This window comes from Rhincodon typus, chromosome 22 (assembly GCF_021869965.1).
Source record: "Rhincodon typus isolate 14 chromosome 22, sRhiTyp1.1, whole genome shotgun sequence".
NCBI classification, from domain to species: domain Eukaryota; kingdom Metazoa; phylum Chordata; class Chondrichthyes; order Orectolobiformes; family Rhincodontidae; genus Rhincodon; species Rhincodon typus.
The window spans coordinates 17,046,769-17,073,127 of record NC_063353.1 but is presented as its reverse complement, the minus strand read 5'-3'; the positions used below and the strand labels follow the sequence as shown (position 1 = coordinate 17,073,127).

The 26,359-nt window shown below is 39.1% G+C and overlaps 1 protein-coding gene across 15 annotated transcripts in view; it reads left to right on the top strand.

Annotated features, from left to right (window-relative positions):
* Positions 1 to 26,359, top strand: part of anks1b (ankyrin repeat and sterile alpha motif domain containing 1B) — a 737,478-nt gene that overhangs the window by 668,076 nt on the left and 43,043 nt on the right. For 10 of the 15 annotated variants that reach the window (XR_007264449.1, XM_048610130.1, XM_048610129.1 and 7 more), the window contains 2 exons: positions 2,891 to 2,989; positions 7,402 to 7,554. Coding sequence is in view for 11 of the 15 variants with exons in the window: in XM_048610130.1 (XP_048466087.1) it covers positions 2,891 to 2,989; positions 7,402 to 7,554 (252 nt within the window). In the remaining 4 variants the exon portion in view is untranslated. Of the gene's footprint in view, positions 1 to 2,890; positions 2,990 to 7,401; positions 7,555 to 15,719; positions 15,970 to 22,677; positions 22,787 to 23,877; positions 24,208 to 26,359 lie in introns of those variants that run through there. The other 5 variants (XM_048610134.1, XM_048610133.1, XM_048610137.1 and 2 more) reach the window with 4 other exon arrangements.

Here is a 26,359-nt window from a genome sequence, read left to right as displayed (position 1 = left end):
GCTTCTCAGTGAATTCTGGAGTGCCAAATGATGTTACTTGCTCTGCGTATCTCCATACCTGTAACCTCTACCACCTGAGAAGGACAAGGGGATGTATTTTAAAAGTAGAATAAACCATCACTTAAAAGTTATGGTTAATTCTGAAAATTAGGACTTTAAGTGAATCGGAGTTTCCCATAGAAGTCCATGTTAAAAGCCAGAGTTAGGTTCCTTTTGACATTTCTCAACCGGAAAAGACAATGTACAAGTTGGAATGCAATACCATCCATGTGCAGTACTGTGCATTCTTTACTGAAATTACTAGCAAAATACAGTACCATGCATAAGTGTATTTTTAGATTAACCAGGCCCCATCTAGTGGCAGATGATGGTCAGTGCAGGTATCAGCAGAAGTCTCGAACAGAAAGAACTGTGGATGCTGTAAATCAGAAACAAAAACACAAATTGCTGGAAAAGCTCAGCAAGTCTGGCAGCATCTGTGAAGAGAAAGCAGAGTTAATGTTTTGGGTCTGGTGACCTTTCCAATGCCTGATACTGCATGGAGCTCAGGGCATCAATGTGAGTTCAGGAGAAGAGCCAGCAGCCTGGAGAAAAGCCTTCAGATACAAAGTACATGGGATGGGAGGAAAGGCCTGGTATTGGGGTTGGGGGGCGAGCAAAGTAGGTGAGTGAGGCTCTGGAGAGAAGAAACACAAGGCAGCAAAAGAGCTGAGGCCTAGGGCACAGGAAAGGTTGGACAGTGGTAACTATGGGATCCAGGGCAGTAATCGGGGTTGGGAAGAGGGTTTGTATAAGATGGATTGAGGGCTAGAGCATGAGAGGTGATGTAAGAATACAATCCACAGAAGAGGACATCTGAAACTGGCAACATGAAACGGATGATATGTTGCCGTTATATTAATGAAGTTAAAGTGAACCGATGTTTAGCAGAGCAACATTGAGTGACGACAAACTGTAAAGGGGCTTCCCATGTAAGAAGGAGATGAGAATCTTTTGTTCTGAGAGTCGGTAGCCTGTGGAATTCTTTTCCCCAGAGGGCACTGGAGGTTGGGCCATTGAATATTTTTACTCCAGAGTTACACAGATTCTTCATTAATGAGGGAGTCGAAGATTATATGGTGTAGACAAGAAAGTAGAGTTGAGGACACAATCAGATCAGCTACCTTCTTATTAAATGGCAGAGCAGGCCCTCAAGGGACTGAATGGCTTACTCCTCCTAATCTACATGCTCATATGTATACATGGCATAATGTGATTGTTGTAACCAATAATCTGTTTTTTGCTTCAATTGCCACACTTTGTCCAGTGTTAAACAGTAAGTGAACAGCGACAGAAGATGGTAGTGTATTGATAATGTCAATGGACTAGTAATCCAGAAGTTCTAAATACATGGGTTCAAATGCCATTGTAGCAACTGGTGGAATTTAAATTCAATAGATAAATCTGAAATATGAAGGTAGTCTCAGTTGTCGAGGTCACCATTACTATCATCAATTGTTGTAAAAACCCATTTCATTAACTAATTTCCGTTAGGGAGGGAAATCTGTTACCCTTACCTGGTCTGACCTACGTGTAACTCCAGACCCTCAGCAATGTGCTTGACCACCTAAATTGTCTTTGAAGTAGCCTAGCAAACCAATTGGTTGATGGGCAACAAATGCTGGTCTTCACAGAAATGCCAAAATCCAGAGTTTCTTTTTATAAAAAGACTATGTTGGCTGTGTCTAATTTGGTAGCACATTTTCTCCTAAGTTCAATTTCAACTCCTGGACTTGAGTACAACGACAGAATGTGATGCTGTAGCACTTTGCTGAGGAAGTGCTGCATTGTTAGAAATACCAATGTTCAGATGAGACATTAGATTAAAGGACTGTCTGCTCTCTCAGGTGGATGCAAAATTTCCCATGGCTCTATTTCAAGGAAGATCAAGGAATCACCCCTGTCCAGGTCCATATTATACCTCAGCCAACATCATTAAAAAATACAGATTCTCTGGTCTTTATTCCATTGCTGTTAGCGAGAGTCTTGATAAGTGAAACTTGAGTGCCAAGTTTCTTACAACAGTAAATACACTTGAAAAGTATTTTATCCTGAAACTGTGAAAGTTGATATTTCAACGCAAGTCTGTCTTTTACTATTTGACCGTTAAAATACCAATCACACTTGTCTTCCTGATGTTCTTCTCTTAATAATCTGAGCATTTTAAAATTCAATATTGGTGCAGAAAATCAGCATCCTTGGATTATGTAGCACTGTCTTGTAAATACTTGGTGAAAAATGGAAATTGTTGTGATCCAAGCTGTGACTATCTGTTGAAATGACAACATGGAATTAAATGATGTGTCTCTAGCATGATCTTTCTTTTCAATAATTAGGCAAATGCTAGCATTTAATTTTTGCAAACAAAATATGGTTCAAGGCCCCTTCAAAGCAGAGAGCGCATCTTAATAAAAGAAACATGTGTAAACAGAATAGCACAACAGCTAAACTACTAGATGCTTGTGCCATGCTGGGTACTATTGACCACAGTTGTAAGCCTGGAAGAGCTGACTTGCAGAGTAAAGAAAGTGTCTTCTTTCCTGGTATGGAATCAATACGGTCTGTGGAAAGCTGGCTTGCTACTTCTGCTCTCTTTATTTTGCTTACAATAGGTCTTTTTTTATATCCCAAACTCTATTGATGTCTAAGCAAGTCAACTTCAAAGAAACTTCAGCAAGCACAGAGAAATTTCATGGCACAGGGTAACCATTTGATAGTCACTGTTCACCCGCTGCTTATTGTAAACTACTGCTGCTGTACGTACAATGAAGATGTTTATCAGATCATTATAATCACATTTTGACTGTGGGAATGACATAATTTTTCTCTTTCTACTTGTCTTCCTTTCAAGGGAAGCAATGTTGTGGAAGACCAGGATTTGTTGGAGATTGGCATCCTTAATTCTTCACATAGACAGCGAATTTTACAAGCTGTTCGTGGCCTTCCTCGGGTGAGTTGCAGTATGATGCCAAAAAAGAGAACGCCTCCTGTAGTTATGTGCAATCATGTGGAGGACTAATTTGTATTGGATGATGTTGAGTTTGATGCTCTCATATCTATTACACAGCTTGTGTGGAACCTTCCATCTCTGTGATCTTGTCCAGGCAAAAAACACATGAGTAAAACTTGTAGGTTGTCATTAAAATTTGAATAACAGAAATTTCGCTGACCTTCATTTACTGAAAAATGACAGTGTTCATTGTACCAACTCCATGACAAGCACATGGAGAAATTAATCAAGCGTAGTGCTAAGTTATCCAGTGACCATTTTGGGGAATTTGAATTAGACGTGACTTATTTAGACATTAATCATTATATGCCTTTTTTTAGCTTCATCTCAGTATAATTGACAATTTGTTACTCTAAATGTGCTGTTGATAAAGTATATAAACCTATATAAATATCAGTTTGATTTGAGTCAGCTATTTACAAAGATTCAGTTCAATTTGAGATGCCAATCTATCTAAATGCATTTGTCCTCTATAACGAGGGTACACTATCATTTAGTATCATCTGTCAAGATGTATATATTTCTAATTTAATGATAGGAACTTCTTTACCATTCCTAAGTTGGCTCCTAGCCGCAGTGATTATAGGGCACTGGTAAGAATTTGTTCTGTATATCTTCAGCAACGTAGGAGTGATAACATGATCAGTTTACCTAAATAGACTGAAGGTAAACTAATTACAACTGTGTTATGATGAGTTAGATCAAATAGGTTGACTGGAAATAAGTTTTAAACTTGGTGACTAATGGTGAAGTGTATTAAATTATGACGAGGAAATGAAGGTTCGAAAAGAAATTTAGTATTGACTCCCAATTTAATAATGCCAATTCTGACTCAAAAGAATGATATTTCCACACCTCCTACAGTCTAAGTGCTAACCTTTTTATACAATCATGGAATTACAAAATAGTTACTGTGCTGAAGGAGACTATTAAACCTGTCTTGGCTGTGCTGGCTCTCAGCAAGAGAGAGTGACTCATGCCATCTCACTCCGTATTCTTTCTCCATAGTTTTAGTCTGTTTCAATTATACTGTCAACTCTTATTTAATAAATGGTGGTTTGACCATGCTTAAAAATGCACTTGTTTCTATGATAGAAATGGTCATTTTCGGGGGCAGAAACACCCAAAGTTTTCCACGCTTTGTTCCTATCATTAAATTAGAAATATATACATCTTGACAGATGATACTAAATGATAGTGTACCCTCGTTATAGAGGACAAATGCATTTAGATAGATTGGCATCTCAAAGTGAAGAAATTCCTCCTCATTCTAATTCTTTAGGATCTGCCCCTAATTCTGTGATGGTGTCCCCTAAGAGCTCTCCTGCAGCCAGGGAAAACTTCCTTCATGAATCTGCCCTGTTAAGTCCTGTGAGAATTTTGTATGTTGAATGTTTATATTATACAATGTTTGTAAAGTTAAAAATAGCTTGAAATTTGTTAACCTATGTTAACCATCATTTTCAATACTCCTCTGGTAATTTAAAGATTAATATGTTCCTCAAAACAAATTCAAAATGGGCAATCAGTTTACTTGTTATAATAATATTTGTGCAAAGGACAGTAATTAACAGATGATTCTCTACCTGTTCCAATGAGGTTAGATATATTGTTTAATAAAACAGAATTGACAGTTAATTCTGAGTTTAACATGAACTTATCATCAGCTGATATCTTTCATATAGGTCTTTGTGGCCAAATACCCAAAAGCATATTTAAGCAACTTGCTAATTCAAATCAACAATACATTTTTCTTTCTAGTTATCATATTGTGCGATTTACAGTTGAAGAAAACAATTAATTTCAAAAATCGTTTCCACCTATTTTTACTTTTTAGAAACTCACTGAATTGTTTCTTTAAGACATAGTTGCGTTGGCTTTTAGTCGACAGTTTAGCAAATTGGTGATGGTTCCTTTTTGCTTCACAATGTATGAGCAAAACTAAACGAAAAAGAAGCATGGTACAGGAATGATGAGGCAACTATGGCTGACTAGGGAGGTCAGGGATAGCATAAAAGCAAAAAAGAAAGCATGTAATGTGGCGAAGGGCAGTGGGAAACCAGAGGATTGGGAGGTTTACAAAGACCAACAGAGACCAAAATAAGGAGGGAGAAGATTAAATATGAGGGTAAGCTAGCCAGTAATATAAATGAAGACTGTAAGAGTTTCTTTAGATATATAAAGGGCAAAAGAGAGGCAAAAGTGGGCATTGGACCACTAGAAAATGACAGTGGAGAGATAGTGGGGAACAAGGAATGGCTGAGGAACTGAGTAATTACTTTGCATCAGTCTTCACAGTGGAAGACACAAATAATATCCCAAAAATTCAAGAGAGTCAGGGGTCAGAGCTGAGGTTGGTGGCCATCACCAAGAATAAGGTGCGAGAAAAACTGAATGGCCTGATGGTGGATAAATCACCTGGACCAGATGGACTACACTCCAGACCTCTAAAGGAAATAGCTGAAGAGATATTGGAGGTGTTAGCGGTGATTGTTCAGGAATCGCTAGAGTCAGATAGGGTCCAGAGGATTGGAAAATCGCTAACTTGACACCCCTGTTTAAAAAGGGAGTAAGGCAGAAGACTGAAAATTACAGGCCAATTAGCCTAACCTCGGATGTTGATAAGATTTTAGAGTCCATTGTGAAGGTTGAGATTTCTGATTACTTGGAAGTGCATGGTAAACTAGGCCAAAGTCACCACGGCTTCATCCAGGGGAGGTCATACCTGACAAATCTGTTATAATTCTTTGAGGAAATAATGAACAGGGTAGACCAAGGAGAGCCAATAGATGTTATCTACCTGGACCTCAAGAAGGCCTTTGACAAGGTGCCGCACAGGAGGCTGCTGAGTAAGATAAGGGCCCATGGTGTTAGAGGCAAGGTGCTAGCATGGATAGTAGATTGTCTGTCTGGCAGAAAGCAGAGAGTGGGGATAAGAGGGTCTTTCTCAGGATGGCAGCCGGTGACAAGTGGTGTTCCGCAAGGGTCAGTGCTGGGACCACAACTTTTCACTTTATACATTAATGATCTAAACGAAGGAACCGAGGGCATTCTGGCTAAGTTTGCAAATGATACAAAGATAGGTAGTATTGAGGAGGTGGGGAGGCTGCAGAAGGATTTGGACAGGTTAGGAGAGTGGTCAAAGAAGTGGCAGATGGAGTACAACGTGGGAAAGTGTGAGGTCATGCACTTTGGTAAGAAGAATAAAAGCATGGACTATTTTCTAAATGGGGAGAAAATTCAGAAGTCTGAAGTGCAAAGAGACTTGGGAGTTCTAGTCCAGGATTCTCTCAGGGTAAACTTGCAGGTTGAGTCAGTAGTTAGGAAGGCAGATGTAAGTTTGGCATTTATTTTGAGAGGACTTGAATACAAAATCAGGGATGTACTTCTGAGGCTCCATAAGGCTCTGGTCAGGCTACATTTGGAGTATTGTGCACAGTTTTGGGCCCCATATCTCAGGAAGGATGTACTGGCCCTGGAGCGGGTTCAGAGGAGGTTCACGAGAATGGTCCCAGGAATGAAAAGCTTAACATATGAGGAACATTTGAGGACTCTGGGTCTATGCTCGATGGAGTTTAGAAGGATGAGGGAGAAGCTAATTGAAACTTAGAGAATACTGAATGGCCTGGGTGTGATATATTCTGAAGAATCAAGTTTGTCTCTCCATCCCTGTCCTAAATGGCCAACACTGATTCTAGTTCCTCTAACTATTGTAAAAAGGCCTCTCAGTGCCTGTTAAGACGTCTAAGAATTTTATACATTTCAACTCCTCAAAACTCTAGAGAATATAGGCTGTCTCATCCCAAGAATAGGTTGCATGATCTGTTGATTTGTCATTATGATTTACTAAGGTTTGTGTGCGTTTGCTCACTACCCTGTAGATTCTAATTCTGATGCTACTCATTTCCTCAGGTAAATACTGGCTGAATTATGCCCAACAGGTTGTAGATGGAAGTGTTCTAAATCCATTCCTACAGGCATGTCGAGCACCAGCAAATTTTTAAATCTATTGACTCCATTCCCTTCAAAATATTTGTATGTGATTAGTTCTTTCCCAGTGTTTAATGGGAATTATGGTACATTCTGTGATGCTATAATGGCCGCATTATTAGATGTCATGTCTGGATAAGTTTTCATAAATCACATTATTAGGATATAGGGAGTTTGTAGGGGTCCACCGAGCAATAATAATCTTTACATGCTGCTTTTATTCCTAATCGTTTGGAATCTATCAAACATGACAACTTGTACTCAGGACAGGATCCCATCATGAAAATGTTACATGAAATAACAAAATCTCCTTATATACTTTTAAGCATCTTATACGTATGTATTTTTCTTCTTTATTGCAGGTTAAAGTTATTGGTTATGATACAAACAGTCCAACATCTGTTGCAGACTGGTTAGATTCTTTAGAGCTGAACGACTATATCAAGACCTTTCTGGCAAATGGTTACACATCAATGGACCTCGTGAAAAAGCTTTGGGAAATCGAACTCATTAATGTAAGTTCTTGATTTGTGTGATGCCTTGAAAAAAAACTGTTGGTGCTGAAGTGCTTTAAATTCTGAATGATTGCTATATCATAACCTTGTGAGTTACTGAGGAAGGAGAAATGAGACAGCAAAGTAAGTCTTTATAAAGCACTTATCTTGAATGCACCTTAACTCAACGCTGTGTCGGTCAGGGCCGCCATTATGCTTGAATTAGATGAATTCATCAAATTTTAGAGTTACACATTTGTCTTCATTCATTGGCCAAAATTGTCACATTATTTAGGACAGTTTATTTTCTGGAACTGGCAGAAGTTTTGACTGAGGAATTATTAATTTGATCTTATCACGGACAACTTAAGTTCAGATATTAGGACTTAATATTGTTAGCATATGTGAGAAATAGGGTTTTTTTTGTATTTTCATTGCTTTTAAGTCACTGGCATGTTTCTTGCTCCCTTTTCATTTAGAAATATAAAGAAAACTATTTTTGATGTATAGTACATTTTACAAAAAGTAATTATTTGTTTTTGAGATCATCCAGTAATGATCAAAAATTTTACTACAGAATTGCTTCCACAAAACTCGACCCTAAATTGAATTGTTTAGTTCCTCTTAGTTTACTATTTATAATTTTACAACAACATGAAAATCATTTAGAATTAGTTTGGTGTCTCACATTCCTTTTTTCCAAAATTAAACCCGGGTGCTGTGTTGCCTGTACAATTAAATCATAAAACAGGAAATTTATACTTTAAGTAATAATATTGTTGCTGCTGTCCTCAATACTCTCCAGCCCTGTGATGCCAATCCATCTCAGAGTGCTTTAGATACACTTGTGGATTTTGGGCTACTTCTCTATGGTAGCCAGATGCAACATTGTCACAAAATGGCAACAGAGATGCAGGGGTAGCAACTGTAACCAGGGGCCACAATCAGGATCTAGAGATGGCCATCTCAGCAAACACAGCAGCAGATCCAAGAATAAGTCCTTACAATTACCCTTGTCCCCGTCCCCCAGCCCTCTACACCAGGGATGAGCAAAGATTGATATTGAAGTTTGAGATTGAAGTGAAACCAGAAGTTGAGAAGAAGCTCCTCATCATTACCACATAAGAGCTGCAGCCTCCCACACAGTGTAAATGTGAGATGTGTTCTTTGGAACCTCAAAGCCTACTGGCAACGAGAGGATCCATGATATGACTTAAAACCTTGCTTTTTTTAGATGCAGGTATTGCCTGGGTTCGAATCCCACCATGGCAGATGATGAACTTTAAATTGAAAAACAAAATCCGGAATTAAAAATCTGATGATAATCATGCAATTTCATCAGCCATTTCAAAACACTATCCGGTTTGCTTTCCTTACCGAAAGTGGCTGAGCAAGCCATTCAGTTGTATCAAACTGCTAACAAGTCTGAAAGAAAAAGGAGTGAAACTGGATGGACCAGGCATCAGCCTAGGCACTGGAAATGACAGCGACAAACTTAGCCCTGTTGACCCTGCAATTTCCTCCTTTCTGATGTCTGGAGCTTGTGCCAAAATTGTGAGAATTACAAACCAGTCAATAAACAGCCTGACAGTATAATACTCACAGAATCATCCCTTACAGACAATGTGCCAGGCACCACCATCACCTTCTCTGGATATGTCCTGTCCCACCGGCAGCACAGACCCAGCAGAGGTGGCAGCACGGTGATATACAGTTGGGAGGGAGTTGCCCTGGGGATCCTCAACATTGACTTTGGATCCCGTGAAGTCTCATGGCTTCAGGTTAAACATGGGTAAGGAAACCTCCTGCTGATTACCACATGCAGTCTTCCCTCAGCTGACAAATCAACGCTCCTCCATGTCGAGCACCTCTTGGCAGAGGGGGGATTGAAGTGGCAAGAATACAGAATACTCTGAGTTCCTGTACTCCCTCCTAATGGCATTGTGGGTCTACAGACTAATCCTAACCTACTTCTTTCCTGAAATTAAGAGAAGGGGTGTCAAAGATTGAGTCATTTTAATCAGACACCATGTAGCAGTTTACAGAAATCTGAATTGCGCAACAAAATGTGTTCCAAACACACATGCCCGCAGGGTATTGAATAAACAGTTGGGCTCCGCCCCTGTCAAATGGCTATCCTGATCCAGGGAAATGGTGGTGCCTGACAGACTAGCCCTCTGTGAATGGTGGATGATTTCCAGGATCAGGCAGATGTTGTTGCAGTTTAGATCAGCCTGGGATCATGAGGACTGGTTAAGGTGGATCAATGTCAGCCAGAATGGTACCAAGACAACTGCAGAATGTTTTTGCAGAGATACTTGAAGTAAACGTTCACTGTTCTAAAATGTGCATTCCAAATGTATGTGCTTGGATGTTTTGTAATAACATGATAAGCAAACAGTGCTGATGATAAATTCAGAAGGATTTACTGAGAGACAGGAGAAACATTACATCCCTGGAGGTGACACAAAGAGAACCAAGCCACAGTGATGATCCCTGGAACCTTCCGTGTTTATCACTTCTCTGGTGTCCCACATGGATTGAGTTATGAGAAATGTGGAGGAAACTGCAAAGGAGACAAACGACACAGGACTTTAGTGTGGTGGATGAGGTATTCAGCTAAGTGATCTGGAAGAGGCAGTGCAAGTGCTACTTCAAGAAATGCCATGGAAATAGGGCAAGGGAACATAAGTTTATACGGTGAAAGGTGGATTTTGACACTGTTGCCTGGATATTCCTTCATAGAGACTGATTAATACTCTTGGAATGATTTTCTGATAAGGCAGTGAAAATGGATATTTTGGAGGCAACTTGAAGATAGTTGAATGCTGTGACATTGAAGCTAGGTTTATTTTTGGATGAAAAGGTTAACTTAGTCCAATGATTTACATTTGCTCTTGTGATCTAATGAAAACGATCAAGTTGTTATCGGCCAATCCACAATGTTGTGGGGTGTTTGGTGGCTCAGGGCCATTTCTTTGGGCTAGAGGATGACAGATAGAAACTGCATTACCTTCCCAGAAAGAAAAAACACTTGGAAATGACTCAAACTAGTCTGACTCTTTGTGTATACCTGAAAATGGAACTCCTGTATGACCAGGATGTTGATTTATAAGTTTTCATGCTTTCAACCCTCTATCTCCACACGATTAAGTGCATAGACAGCATCCTGCCCCATTAGCAGCCCTCAAATGATCAATAGGGGGCTCATTTCAGGACGTCATCTAACTGCCACTGGTATTCACCAGGCAATGGGTGGAGGGTGAGTGCTTGCCATACAGGAAGTATGACTTGCTAATCCTACGAGCACCTGGGGCAGGGGCTAGGGTCTCTAGTTCAAAGATACTCAGTTCTTGATTGAGGGACCTGGCATTAGGAAAAGGAGGTTTTTGACTGAAAGCCATTCCTTGCCCTTAACACCAAAGATCTCTCGCACCCCCTCCCCCCAACCCCACGCCCCATTCAACCCTTCCCTTCTGCAACTGTTCACCTGTCCCTGTGTTACCACCTTCCCAGTGGCACTACTGGCCTCTGATTTGTTGGCAGTTCTCAGAGAGCTGGTCTTCCCTACCCTGGGGCCCTCGATATGGGTAAAGGCCCATCACTGGTCTGTGAGGTGACTGGCACTAAAGGTGACGGGCCTTCTCACAAAGAGGTGTTTCAGAGACTTTGTCAGCTCTCCACCCATTGGCCAAGACCATTTTGCACAAAATTCCAACCAATGTCTTGATTAAAAATTTAGATTTGCAACTTGGTGTTTTTTCTAATGCTCAATCATAGAAAGCAAAACAGTTTAGTTCTGGAAATTCTGGTACTATGCCTTCGCTGTCATTTCAGTTCATGCAGTGCTCAATCTTACATCCATTATTCAACATCATTTATTTAATTTATGCATTATTGAGTAGAATTCTTTGAAATCAAAATGTGCCTGCCTCAAAGTAAATGGTAAGTAAAGTAGAACTGATCATTCTCGGGGGTAACTTTCATCTTCAGTGCTTGGGTGATCCAATGCCTGTTGACCCCATTATGGAGCCATATGATTTTCATTACTGTTGATTTATTTTGCGGTATTTTGCAGGGAATAGTATGCCCCATGTGCATGATGTAAAAGGTGTTCAGTCTGTAAATTAATTAGATATGTGTAAACAATGTTGAAAAGAAATATGTTTGCTCAGGCATTTGTTGATTCCACGGGGGTAGGTAGTGCTGCAGGCTGCTAACTGTGTGGCCCACACAGCATCCTTCTTTGATATCATTGAAGACCATTTTGTGAGCTACTACTTGTCCCCAGGGTATCAAAATCTGCAGAGTGCCAACTGAAGTGAATAAATGTTTCCCCCTGTGTGTTATATCACCTTCAAGCATATTGGACAATATGAATCAACTTGCTCTTCAAAGGAGACTTCTGTTTTGTGGTTTGTCAAAACCAACCAAACATTATACATCAAAACAAATATCATCTTTTCCAAATTACTTTGGCTGTTTCTTTAAGCTGTTTCTCCTCACATGAACATCTTGGCCTCAGTAATGGTTTCGAAGTTTAAGTATTAGGCTTCCTCAACTACAAATTAATTTATGTTGTTTATCAAATGCGTGGCCGAATATGCTGTATATTCACTTTGTGAGAACAATATGTCGCATTAACATGCTATTAACTGATTTGAGCACTTGGTGGTGCAGTTGCCCAAGTAACTGAGCAACTAGTAGCAAGTACAATTGAGTGGCTCAGTGATGTGAAATAATGGAGTCATTTGGTTGTGAAAGGATGGTATTTGTGATCAGTGTAAGGAGGAAAGAAATGAAATTATGATGTGTGCAAGATTTTACACTCACTTTCCACTGGAAATTGCATTAAGTTTGTATTCAGACAATTTAAGCTGAATTTACACACGTTTCTTTCTTACACGCTGTTTTTATCTGTCAGATCATATAAAATCATTAGTCGAGTATATGGGCTGTTCCATTTTCTCAGAATAAAAACTGGCATTGGCCTTGGGCCATTGGAAGAGGTTTTTGTGTTTTGTCCATTTTGCTTTCTTAATGTATGTGATACTCACACATGTGCTGAATTGGCATGAGTAAATAGATGGTGAGTAATAAAATCATATGTTTGTTGTACAACATAAGGGCAGAATGAAAAATGTCATAGGATGATTCATAAAGAAATCAGAAATTCCAAGGAATATCATGGATTTAATTATAAATATCTTTCATTTTATTTTAAGGGGGACTCTACATTGTAGACTTTTCTCATCCACCTGTTCAGAGATGTTATTACACACCTCTGTAACAAGTGGAACTTGAATCAGTGAAGAATTCAACAAATGTTGCACTTTGAAAGCCTATGTCATATGTAAATAACAGTTTTTTAAAAATTGAGTAGTTTGCAGCTAGATATACAAGGAGAAAGGCACTAAATATAAAATACCTAATGAAAGTCACAGAACAAGTGAATTATTCCAGCTCCTATGAAATAAAGATCATGTTGTAGCTTTTCTAGAATTGGTCTCTCATTTGTAAAAGATTGCAGGAGTAAGATTGGACTTCTGTGTGTAGAGGTAGCAGTACATGCAAAATGGTCCAATTTAAGGCATGAACCCCTTGGATGACATGAGTATTGTAACTAATGTATTGTTTTGGGTGATGTAGACATGAGAGCAGTGTCTGGACAGCAAGGGGGTGGTTCACTTGCAATTAATGACCTTTTAAGTATTTACATAGTAGATGGGGAGGGCTCAAAAGTAATTTTCAAATTGTAGATTGGGCAAATGAACAGTTTGGTGCATATTAGAGTACTAGTTTTGGGAGCAATGTTGGGAAAGACTGCGAGCATGTTTCTGCTAGGATGAAACAATCACTCACAGGATTGGTTTAGTACTGTCTCATTGGCTGTTTGGTCATACGCTTGCACCATGAGCGGCCAACCTTCTGAACTCCTGCCTGCTCTATTCGGCAAAGCAAGCCTAGTTTGTGGTCACTCTGTAGTCAGTTCCTGCCATCTAACAGCTCCCAGTGGCACCTCACCTCCAGCCCAGTTAAGAGATCAGGACTTTTAAAGAATGTTGTGGCATCAATAAAGGGTTGAGGTGGATTCGCAACCTGGGTTAAGTAGAGTGAGAGGTTACTGATCCTGATTGGGAATCAAGGCCCCGCCCATGTGTACAATCTTTTAATTTGGCTGAATTAGATTAATATTTCACTGTGTACTGTGAATTGTTGTTTGGTTCCTTGCAGTTCTCACCTCAAAAATCATAATTGTTACAGTGCAGGAGGCCATTTGGCCCTCTTTTGGGTCTGCATTGCCTCTCCAAATGAGGAATTCACTGAATGCCACATCACAGCACTGCCCTTATCAACTGTTTCTCTTCAAAACGTTCTAGCAAGTTATTTAAGTATACATCACCCTCAAAAAAAATCCATGCTCACTTTTGTTGACAAACCTGCATGTGACTATTAATTTTGTCCCAAACTATTGTTTCTAGAAATTTCCACACCACCAAAGTGAAACTGACTGGCCTGTAGTTGCTAGGCTTAAAACACCTTTTTCTGAATAGAACTATTACATTTGCATTCTCCAATCCTTTTATAGGCATAAAAATATTAAAAGGATGGTAAAAGGAAAAATTGGAATTTTTTTTACCTAAGGTCCCTTTTATTCCAGAAAGCCATAAAACACTGGGAAGTATTCAGAATTGCTGTTAATAAATTTTGCACAGCTCAGATGGCCAGTAAAACTTGTAACAAAGCTGTTTGTTCAGTTCTGGAGAAGTTACAAGGTAGTTAAGTCATATAAATTACTATAGATAGTTAATCACTGCACTGTAGGCAATGTGTCACATCACAGCTTAGTCAGACAGAACACCTTTTTATAGAATCATAGAATCCCTACAGTATTGAAGCAGGCCATTCGGCCCATCAAGTCCACCCTGAGCCTGCAAAGAGCATGCCACCCAGACCACTCCCCCATCCTGTAACCCTGCATTTCCCATGGCCACTCCATCTAACCTGCGCATCTTTTTCTGTGATTTTTTTTTAATAAAGTTCCAATTTTAGAAAATTGGATACAATGCAGAATAAGTGAACTGTCATGATACTGCTGAGAATATTATAATTTAACCTTATTTTTAATTATTAACAACCCTACAATTTCTTTCCATTTCCAGAAACGAATTGTTATCTGGTGATCCTGTCAAAAATACCTTTAATTTCTGTCACTGCTAACTCATTTCCTATGTTTATATGTGATGTTGGATTGGCATCAAGTATTATCGTTCTATTTGACACATTATAAGTATATAGTTAACTAAAGATGCGGCTCACTATCACGTGTTTTGAAAAAAGACCTATTATCTAGTTAAGATCAATTGTATTTTTAGCATTGACAGCAATTATTAGGTGTCATTTTTCTAGACATTTTAAAATGGAGAATCTGTAAATGGTTGCTATGACAGCTGGAAGTTGCTATGGTAATTGTAGCACAGCAAAGAACAGACTTTCATTAGCAAATTCCTTCCAAATTTACAGCATTCTTTCAGAATTGCTCTCTGCACAGAATAAAAAGGCTCAGATCCTAGCGAAATGAAAATATCAGCGTTCCAACGTCCCTGTGTCTTATTTTAAACAAAATAGTGCATTTCTGTTCTTTGGCGTACTGCTTCTCTCTCCCGTTTTATGTAATGAAAGGGTCATTGGGAATTCTTGCATGCCTCTGTTAAACTAATGCAATCATTTCGAGTGTCTTCATTGGCTGTAGGAGGCGAGCTATCTCAACCGTGCAGCAATCGGTGTTAAATCCTCTCCACGTTGGTTGTGGAAGCATTTGAATTGTCCACCATTTAAGGGGTATTTGTGGGAAGTTAGGTTCTTGGATTGATGGTCCTTGTTCTAGGCTATTCGTAGCACGTCTTGCAGTTACTGAGAGGCTTTTTTTTTTGTTTTAAAAACTGGGGATAGGAAATTGACATGTCTTGTTCCATTCAACCAATCAAGCTTTTAAGGCACTAAGAAACCAGAAAAATAAAGTCTACAAATGTGCACATTTGTTCTCCTCACAATCGCTGCGAGCAAAGGTTTCTGGTCATATGAATCAGAGGCTTGTCTCTATATATGGCAGAATATCTATAAGAACGTGACTGCAAATAAAGGCAAGCGATGCATTCGGAAAATTCTGTACTGATAGAGAATTGATAGACTTGTTATGGCAGTAAAACCAGTGCAGGGCTGGCTCACTGTTGACCCTTAGTTAGAACAGCGGTATTTATGTCATGAACCTTTTTGTCAGAATAAAAGAAAATGCAAATCTGATTTTCCTTTGGCGTGGTGTGACGCATTAGAGGGGGCAAGGTGCTCAGAAGGCTAGGATTCGACTGCAGATCTCTGCTGTCTGCGAGAGGACTGAGAAATTCTGCATGTTTGCACCAGTGCATTAGGGGCAAGGTAAGTCAGATGAACCGTTTACTTCGGAAACTGAGAGGTGCTTAATTGCAATTACTGATCTATAAGACAGAAACGGGGGAGAGGGTAAAAGACAAATTTGCAGCTTTGCAATACTAAGAGCAGGGAAAACGCTTCACCTGACGACAGCAGATGAGAGATTTGAACCTTGCCGTTAGCTTTTCTTCTTATTTGTTTGTTTGTTTTATTATTACTTCTTTGTATATTTCCTGTTTTAAGCGAAGCTATGCAAATATCCCAGCTGTGTTTATCTGTAGTGTGTACGTAAATAACGCATCATTGTTATTACGCTTTCTGCCCGAAGGCACAACACAATGTGAGCGCTGATCATATACATCTTTCACAACTTCACCTTCTGTCATACATAGGAAGATCATTTAGCATATCTCGAGAATAGTTAAGTAGTTCAGTCTACAAATAACACGGGGAATAGAATAATTTGATATGCAGCTTTGCCTATAATAGGTAAAATAAATTCGCTATAAAAATAATCGCCGTAAATATTATTGATTAGACCTTTAGCATAAGTAGACTTCCAGGTTTTAACCTAGTTCAGAGAGCAATCACTGCAATTCTCTGCCTTGATGCATCTCTCTTTCAATAAAGCAAAAAGGAGTTCTGGAATGTATCATCTAAACAGCTAAAGACTGGAATACAGCAGCATTAGTGTGAAGTGAAAGCATTGTTAATTTGAAGTAAACGTTAAATAAAGTGTCTGCCATTGAACTTTGTACTGAAGGAGTGAGTGCAAATTAATTTAAGTATAAATGTAGGAAATCAGTTAGTTAATGCACATATTGTTGATGTTGCATTTTGGTAGTTGATCCATTGACTTGGGAATTTGCGTGATTGATTAAAATTCGTATCAACGTGAATTGGGTGTAAGGGTTTTCTTAAAGGAAGGTTGCATTTTCTAAGCTCATTTAACTGGTGTTCATTTGGCAAAGACTTTCAAGTCCAAATCGTTTCCTTTAAAATAATTCAATCGTATACACTCTGGGTGTTTTTAATTAGTATTTTACCAATTTCAAGATTGGTAAGGTATTCCTTATTAAATAAAGTGATGAGTTAAAGCTCAACATGTTGTACAGACTTGATGAGTACAATCAGAACAACAGCCTGGGGTTAGACACCTGGATACATTTGCTGCCACAGGATCAATGTCTAGGGAGATCAAAAGTGTGAAGAAAGTGGAACAAGGAAAGGAAGTACTTTGTCAAAATATGAAAAAAAATGATGTCAATGAAGGAGAGCTGTTTTATTATCAAACACCTACAATTCCTTTGACATTGTATGATTGCAATGTTAATGGTGCTGTCCATTAAGACTTAGGGAAATTGCTATTTGTCTAATCTACAAAAACTGTACGCCAAAGTTGAAGAAAAATTTTTCCCTATTCTAGTGAGCTATTTCAAAATTTGACACTAAGGCACAAAATATATTTTGTCAGTTGTCTAAAAGCTGGGACAAAAAATGTCATTTCTTGTGTCACCTTAGAGACCAGAGAGGGATAGTGAGAAAGTGAAGTTTAAGGAGGGATTTCCAGAACTTGGGGTATCGAGATCTGAAGGCACAGCAGTCACTGAAGGAGAGACCACAGATGGGGGCAATAAGACCATGGAGGGACACTTAACTGTCACTCACTGGGTCCTATCGCATTCAGCGATTTATGCAGGTCCTGAGATCTGTGGAACAGTGGTATGTCCCTACCTCTGTGTCAGGAGGCCTGTGTTCAATTCAAACCTGCTGTGACCTCTCGACAGGTTGGTTAGAAAAAACCGACACCCAGGTCCTTCTGCTCTTGCACCCCCTTTGGACCCTTTATTTTGTGATTTTTCCGACCAAAATGAGTAACTTTGCACCTCTCTACATTGAATTTTATCTATCAAATTGTTTGCACATTTCACCAGTCTGTCCCTTTTGACATTCTACACTATCTCTCATGGTTCATAATGCTACAATACTTCCAGGTTTTGTGTCATCCACAACTTTTGAAATTGTGTCCTGTACACCAAAGTCTATGTCATTGAATGTCTATTATGGAGAACATGGATCCTAATACTAAGCACTGGGGAGCCCCACTGTAAGCTGTACTCCAGTCTGAAAAACTACAATTTACCACAGTGTTTCCTGTCACACAGCCAGTTTTATATACATGTTGCTACAGTTCCTTTTATTCCGTGAGCTCTAATGTTGCTCAATATTGTCTTTTGTGCAACAGTTTGTCAAATGCCTTTGGAAGTCCATGTACACCACATCAACAGTATTGCCCTCGTCAACACTCTGTATTGCCTTTGTTACCTCTGTTTGCCAAAGTGGCCTTTAATTTTGTCCCAAATTGCTTCTACAAGCCCTCTTTCCCACACCATTCCCATATCAACTCACATGCACAGACAAATACACATAGCCTAGTCTATTGTTGTTGGATTATCTTGACATTCCATATGAGTACGTTTGTAACATTTAAATTCTGCAATTTTCTGGTACATTCAACCCTCCTCCCATGAGCCTAAGATCAATTGGAAGATTATTACCATTGCTTCTGCAATTTCATCATTTTTCACTTCTTTTAGCATCTTTGGATGCATCTCATCTGGTCCTGGTGTCTTATCAACTTTCAAGTTCAGACAGTCTATCCTTATCCTTATCAGTTGTACCCTTCAAGTGTCTGAACCAGCTCTTCCAGCATGGGCAGTAGCTTCTTCCTTGGTAAACACATGCAGTGTATTCATAGAGTACTGCAGCCACACCCCCTGTTCCAGTGAATAAATTCCAACAAGTGGTCCCTGATTTACAAACGTACAAGGGTGTAATTTTAAAGGTCTGACATAGCAATGTTTTGTATACTTACAAAAGGCTATTTTATATTGTCCTGCATTCTGTTTCAACTTGTGTATAAATCAACTTGTGAACGGACTAAAGGATGGAACCTGTTCTCAACCTGGTAACTGCCTGTATTTTGGTCCCTAATCAACCCACACCACCTTCTATCAGCCTTTTTTACTATTCATATGGTTGAAGATTCTCGGATTCCCTTTATGTTAGCAGCCAAGTGCCTGGCTGTTCCCTGAACTGTCAAGTGCCCCGACATTTTGCCCTTACAGTTTTCTTTGCTCCTCCTTTGCAGCTGTGCTCCCATGGTGCCATGATTTGGCTCTGGCTGCACTCTGTTGATAAGCCATCACACTCACCAGTATTCAGAACTGAATAACATTGCCCAACTCCAAGCCTGTCTCAGTTCATCTGCAACTTCAAACCTCATCCATCCTTCACTCATGCCTGTGTTACACCCAGACTATTCTAGTGACCAGCCTCCCTGAGTCTCTGATGTTTGTGTATTACCTTGTTCCAAGTTCTGTACAAAAATCACCATTTTACTGGTTGATTTACTTTGACTCCCAATTAAGCATTCTCAACCTTGTTTTCAAATCCCACCAGGTCAGGCACATCTCGATCTCTCTGATCTCCTCCAGTCCCAGAAGTCTGAAATACCGGCACTTCTACGGCTCTGATCCTTTGAAGATTTAATTGCCCCATTAGATCTTCAGTTTCCAAGGCTCTAAGCCCTGGAATTCCCTCAATCTCTCTCCCTCTACCTTTCTTCCATCCTTTTGACCTCTGTTAAAACTGACCTCTTTGACTGAACTTGAGACCTGTTCTAACATCTCCCTATGTGACTTAGAGTCATAATTTGTTAATGTTCTTGTAAAGCACCTTCTGGCATCTTACTAAGCTAAAGGTGCTATATCAGTACAAATTGCTGTTGTTCGTATGAGACTAGAGGGGTAACAAATCCTGTGCAGTGGAGGGACTGAGAGACATGATAGTATGATGTAACAGGGTCTCACCAGTGTTGTGTTAAGGTCAAATCAGAACTTTTAAAAAGGAAAATTGTTTACCTGTAGAATTGTTCACAATTGACTCATCAACGAATTTAAAAGGTATTCTTCCAGACTCTGATAGAGAGGTTTAAACAGATTGCCTGCTGTTACACTGAGGCAAACAGCTCAGGAAGATCCTGAATTCCTATCAGTGCTGGTTTGATTGCCGAAGAAGATGCAACGATAGGCATCTGAGCCAAAAGGAAAAATCAGGCAGGCTTCCATGTCCTGATTACTAACCAGTTGCCACTTCCCCTGCTGCATTTATTTGAATGCCACGTGCTGACAGAATGAGGGCATCATTGTGTTGGCTCCAATGGTAGAATAGTTCAGCAATATGCACTGTATGTGATGGGCTGACAAGATAGTTTATTAGCAGTCTATGGAAGATTCTAACAACTGCTCAAAATGAATAAAACTGAAAATATGCATGAGAGATGGAAAAACAAGACCCCCTTGTTTAAAATCACTTTCAATACTTTAAAACCTATACTTCACATTTAGGGTTGGGCTATATCTTAGTAACAAGACATGAAATCCACTGTACACCTTTCTAAATTTTGTCTCTTGCAGTCTGCTCATGGGAGCAGGTAGGCATTTCTCGGGCCATCTGTATCCAGCTGTAAGTCTGATCAATTGCATTAGGGGTCCTTTTAGTTTCAGTAGCTCCAGAAAAATAATTGTGCAGAAAGTAATTCTAGATATAAGTGTGAGGTTGAGGTCGGGAACAGTGGTAGAGTCAAAGTGATGATACAGTTATGAAAGGGAATGTGTGAGAGGTCCTTAGTTTTATCAATTGGGGTAGATATAAAAAAAGCAAATAAATAATTACAAACCAATGTAAATTATTCATTAAGTTGCTGTTACAAAGAAATAGGAGCAAACTGTTGTAGGCCCTTGGCCCTGTTTTGCTATTCAGTCACATCAAAGATGATTTGCACCTCCATTTCCATGTCGCTGTCTGAACTCCATGTCCCTTGATACTCTTGCCTGATGAAAAGCTGATAATCTCTGTCCTTGAAAACTCTAATTGACCCCACACCCACAGTCATTTGGGGGAGTAAATTCCAGGATTATTCTTATCTGTGTGAAAAATTGCTTTCTGATTTCACTTTTAAATGGCCTAATTCTTGCTGCTCTATTTTAGGAAGGGCATAGAAAGGATATAGATAGAATCATACAGCACAGAAACAGGCCCTTCGGTTCAACCAGTCCATGTTGACCATAATCCCAAACTAAACCAGTCCCACCTGCCCATGCTTGGCCCATATCCCTCCAAACATTTCTCATTCATGTACTTATCCAAATGTCTTTTAAACGTTGTAACTGTACCTGTATTCACCACTTCCTCTGGCAGTTCCTTCCACACATGAACCACTCTCTGTGTAAAAATAGTTGCCACTCACGCTTTTGAAATCTTTCTCCTCTCCTCTTAAAAATATGCCCCCAATTCTTGAAATTCCCCACCCTAGGGAAAAACACACCATTCATTTTATCTATACCCCTCATGATTTTATAAGCCTCTATAAGGTCACCCCTCAATCTCCTATGCTACAGTGAAAAAAGTCCCAGGCTATCCAGCCTCTGCTTATAACACAAACCCTCCATTCCCAGCAACATTCCAGTAAATGTCTTCTGAACCAGTTCGAGTTTAATAATATCCTTCCTATAACAGAGTAACCAGAACTGGACACAGTACCGCAGAAGAGGCCTCACTAACCTCTTGTACAACCTCAATATGATGTCATAAAATGAGATTCACTCGGAAGAGTATCAGGGATAAGAAGCTTTAGTTATTGATCTGTGTTGTTAACATGTAAACAGAGATGGGCTAGAGACAGTCTGATATGTTGCTCAAAATTAGGACAGGTTTCGATAAGATAAATAGTTGAAATCATCTTCACTGCTTTGTGCATTGTTTTTGAGAGTGAATGGATTCAAGATGAAGAATGAAGGCAGAGAATAAATGATTCATTTCAGAGGATGGTTAGGCCATGGAATGTGGCATTGGTAATAATAATGAATGTAGGATCTATAGCAGCTTAAAAGTGGAAGCTGGATAAATATTTGTAAAAGAAAAATTAAAGGGACTAAGACTATTTGAAGAGCCAGTAGAGGTGTAATGGACCAACTCCTGCCTGACTAGAAATACTTAACATACTTTTTGGATTTAAAACTTCAAATTTTGTACTCATAGGATACAGTGAGCATACAGAATTGTTGCAGTCACTATACTGAAATGAGTCCCTTTTATGCTCATTATTCTTTTGAATTTTCCAAATTATGACTCACTTTTCATCAGCACTGGGACTGATGTATTGTTTCATCTGGTTAGGGTTGGACATCAAGAATGCTGCACTCCAGGGTTAACTCTTCAAGTAAGCAAAAATATTTTACTGCCTGTAAGACTATTGCGAGCAGTGCTTTTGAAAGGTTTCGATCAAGCATTTATCACATGGACTATGGCAAAAAAAAATTGGTGGAAAGATCAAAGCGGATCCTTGTGCCACGCTATATACTGAACTTGCAGCTTAAAGCGCCTGTGGATATTCACCTGTCCCTCCAGTGGACAGTAGAGTGCCTATGCTCATCATAAACATTAATGTTACTGCTGGGACATGGTAGAATATCTCAAAAAGGTTTCATGTTGCAGCTAGATTCAGAAGAGCGTCACTATGCAATTATCCAGATGCTGTTTTCCATTGTTTACATACTTACAATGTTGATTTGCATAAGATGCAGAGCAGAAGTGAGGCCAATGATATTGGGTTGTAGTTCACAGTGGGTTTCTGTCATCAGTACAAGGTAACTCAGGCAGTTTAAATTTCCAAGTGCAGTAGAAGGCTAAAGAACCATGTATTTTTCATCCGCCTGCAGTTTCACAGCATAAAAGAACCTTACAGCACTGCTAAGACAAGGTATTTATGAAGTGATCATTCTACCATCGATAACAATTAGATGTGAGACATTTAAGTCAAGCTTTGCCGAGATAATTTAAAGGTAAAAGTGTGATTATGTCTGAGTTAAAATGAATTCATTAAACAGGTGGTTACTTTATCATCGATTATATTGTTGACTTTAGAATATTCGTGAACACTACTTTTAATATGGGAAGTTATTTATATTCTTAAGAAAAGAAATTCGTCTCAGCCACTCTGTTTAATGACTGAATTTAAAATTTAAGCCATTAGCAGATTCTTGGGATTTGTTTAATGCTTTAGGAACGATCATTCTTTTGCTTTGAGCTGTCCGTGGAAATTGTTGGCTGGCAAAACTCGCAATTTATGTAAGAGTAAATTACGACTGATCTTGTACCAGGCAGTTCTATCCACAAACAAACAATGCAATTTCAGTCTTTATCTCCTAAGAGAATGTCATTGAAGTCAGTGGCATCTAGCTCATAAGAAATTGTATTACAATCTGAAGATTTAGCTCTTCAGTCTCATTACTTTTGTGGAATGCATATAGTACATTGTACCTTTGAGCCATTGATTTCCCTGACAGGAAATCTAAAACCCTCATCTTAGGACTGATGGCTACCATTTGAGTAACATCTATTTTGTGCACCATAGGCTTCAGACCTCAGATAATGATCGAAATACACTCTGTGTCTATCCATTTGGTGATGCTATTTGGGCAATTCTTCATTGGCCCTAAGCTGTAAAGTTTCCGAGAGAGAGAGGGACTGAATTGAACTAACTGGTGAAGTATAAAAATGATGACTTGTGATTCACTCAAAGCCTACTTCAGTGGTCAAAGAATTGTTAGGACACATTAAACCTAACTATAGCATTGACGTATAAGTAATTTTGTTTCGCAATTTGCAATTATGAAGAAGGCACTTGCATTTATAAGTTGTCTTTCAAGTCCTCAAGGCATGTCAAATTACTTTTAGTATACCATACCCCCACCTCCCCCCCCCTTATTGGCTAATGGCAGTTTATTGAAGGAAGTGCACAAAATGTGAAGTGAAGCAGATAATATCCAATAAGCTCCTTGGCGATTATTTGGGAAACAACATTTCCATTGTGGGGGATGGTGAGTTCAGATTCCAGCCGGGGCTGTCAGTTAAGCTTGCCTGCACTCACTGGGTGAGACTTGCCAGTTCTGGTCCAGGGAGCACTGCACACATGCACAGCACAGTGTCTCCAGAGGACAAAGCATTCCCAACTGTCAGCCGATCAAGAAGCAGCATTCGCAACTACCAGAGAGAGAGAGACGTACTGTTCTCACAGCTTGAGGAAACCACTGACGATACCAAAAGAAAGGATTGACAGGAAGGACTTTCTAGATCAAACAGTGTATGTGGTATAAATTCATAAGTTTTGCTTGTAGGCAGGTAAGGAAGAGAAGCCCTGCTCAAAAGAACAATAATTAATCTCATTGATTACTGGTACATATTGATGTGTGATTACTTGATTCTACCCCATTGTAATTGTAATATCTATAAGGCATTGAATGTGCATGTGAAATGCTGATCAAAAAAAACACCCTGCATCGCCCCCTGCCTCACCCTGACAGTTCTTTGGTCGTGTCTCCCTGCCTGCTGTGGCAGTTATAGGTGGTGTGGGTAACAGTAACAAACGAAACCAACCCAAAAGACAGCTTCACAGGGAGTTAGAAGCTGGAACAAAATCTTGAGTAGTTCCAGTGATATTAATTTAAATATATAAACTGCTGCTTTATGTGGTGTTATCAGAAACCTTTGATTCATATTACATGAGAGAGGATATATGGAGCCAGAAACAAGAAAAGGTCATTTTCCTATCAAAATTAACCTTGCTGTAACTTAATAGCAACTTTCAGCTCGATTGCTGTTCTTGTTGTTAATTGAAAATTTATCATTCATTGAACGTTTATGTATCACATTGCAAGAATAAATAATTATACATGTGTTCATACAAATATAAATTGATCATTTTGGAATGAGCAATACTGAAAATTAAAGCCTTTAAGCAGCATGAGACCAGCCAGGAACATATAATCTAAATTGCTGCAATATTAGTCATAGGATTAAAAAAAAAAATTCTTGTTTCTGGTACTGTCTTTGTTCTACAGAACAATCATTAATGTAAGTTCCTTAATATAATATTTTTTTGGATATAAAAGCAAATTAACTTGTTATTGAAATGAAATTGGTTTTTTAAGCATTACATCTTAATTCTTGCGTCTTGTGCTGGTCATTTCCTTTTTTGATTGTTAAATGAGGTGAGGTAATAATCTCTGCATTTGAAAGTCTTCTGTAGTAATTATAATTGTAATAAATTATGGTTTTTCTAAAAAAAAATTACTGTATAAGTTGCTTATAACTTACTGATGATAATCTGGTTTTCAAATGATTTTCCCAAATTAACTTCACACGTACCTGTTATACCGTGAGCAGATTTTCTATGAGCTAGATTATTGTGCGATATAGATGAAGTTAGTCCAGATTTAGCTCTACCTCTGTGTTCAGTTAGTTGTTCTAGGCTGCGTGGCATTAAAAGAAGCGCAGTAATTAGTTTCAAGTCCCTGTTAGAGTAAAAAAGGAAAAACAGCCAAGGTTTCCTCTTCTATTCAATATTCAAAAGCATTCAGTGGAAAGTTACATATGTGGGCAGAGTGTGAGAACAGGATAAGACACAGTTAGGCTGATCTGTTTGGTGAACCTAACTCACTGTTCAGAATTCACCTACTTGGGTAGGGTGCTGAAGAGCAACCAGTATCTCTCAAACTGTGGAAGGGTCACTCAACACGAAATATTAACTCTGATATCTCTCCACAGAAGCTGCCAGACCTGCTGAGCTTTTCCAGCAAGTTCTATTTTTATCTCTCAAACTATGCCTTAACACCAACCACTGCTTTTAGAACCACCACCTTCAGGAAAGGAAAAAACTGTTGGTGTAATTTAGTGCCTTCCTTTATAGTGTCTGTATCATTGCACACACTGTGCATCAGTTATTTATTCTGGGACATGGTATAGTCAATGATCACTAATTTTATCAGCCTTATTTCCTTAATTTAAGGAAACAGGGGCTGGTAGACTTGCCTCAATATTTCCTTAATTTAAGGAAATATTGAGCCAAGTCTACCAGCCCCTGCATATAAGGATCTATTAAATATTAATAATTAGAGTCATAGAACTGTACAGCATGGAAATAGGTCCAGCTTGTCCAGGCCGACCAGATATCCTAAATTAGTCTGGTCCCATTTGCCAGCATTTGGCCCATATCCCTCTAAACCCTTCATATTTCTATACCCACCCAGATGCCTTTTAAATGTTGTAATTGTACCAGCTTCCACCACTTCCTCTGGCAACTCATTCCATACACGCATCACCCTCTGCGCGAAAAGGTTGCTCCTTAGGTCCCTTTTAAATCTTTCCCCTCTCAATTGTATGAGGAAAGGTGGTAGACTTTTCTTCTTAAATGATAACATAGTGCAGCAATTTTTTTTTTTGTTTACACACTTTGTCCTGTTTTATTGACAAGAAACTTTAAAATTGGAGCAAT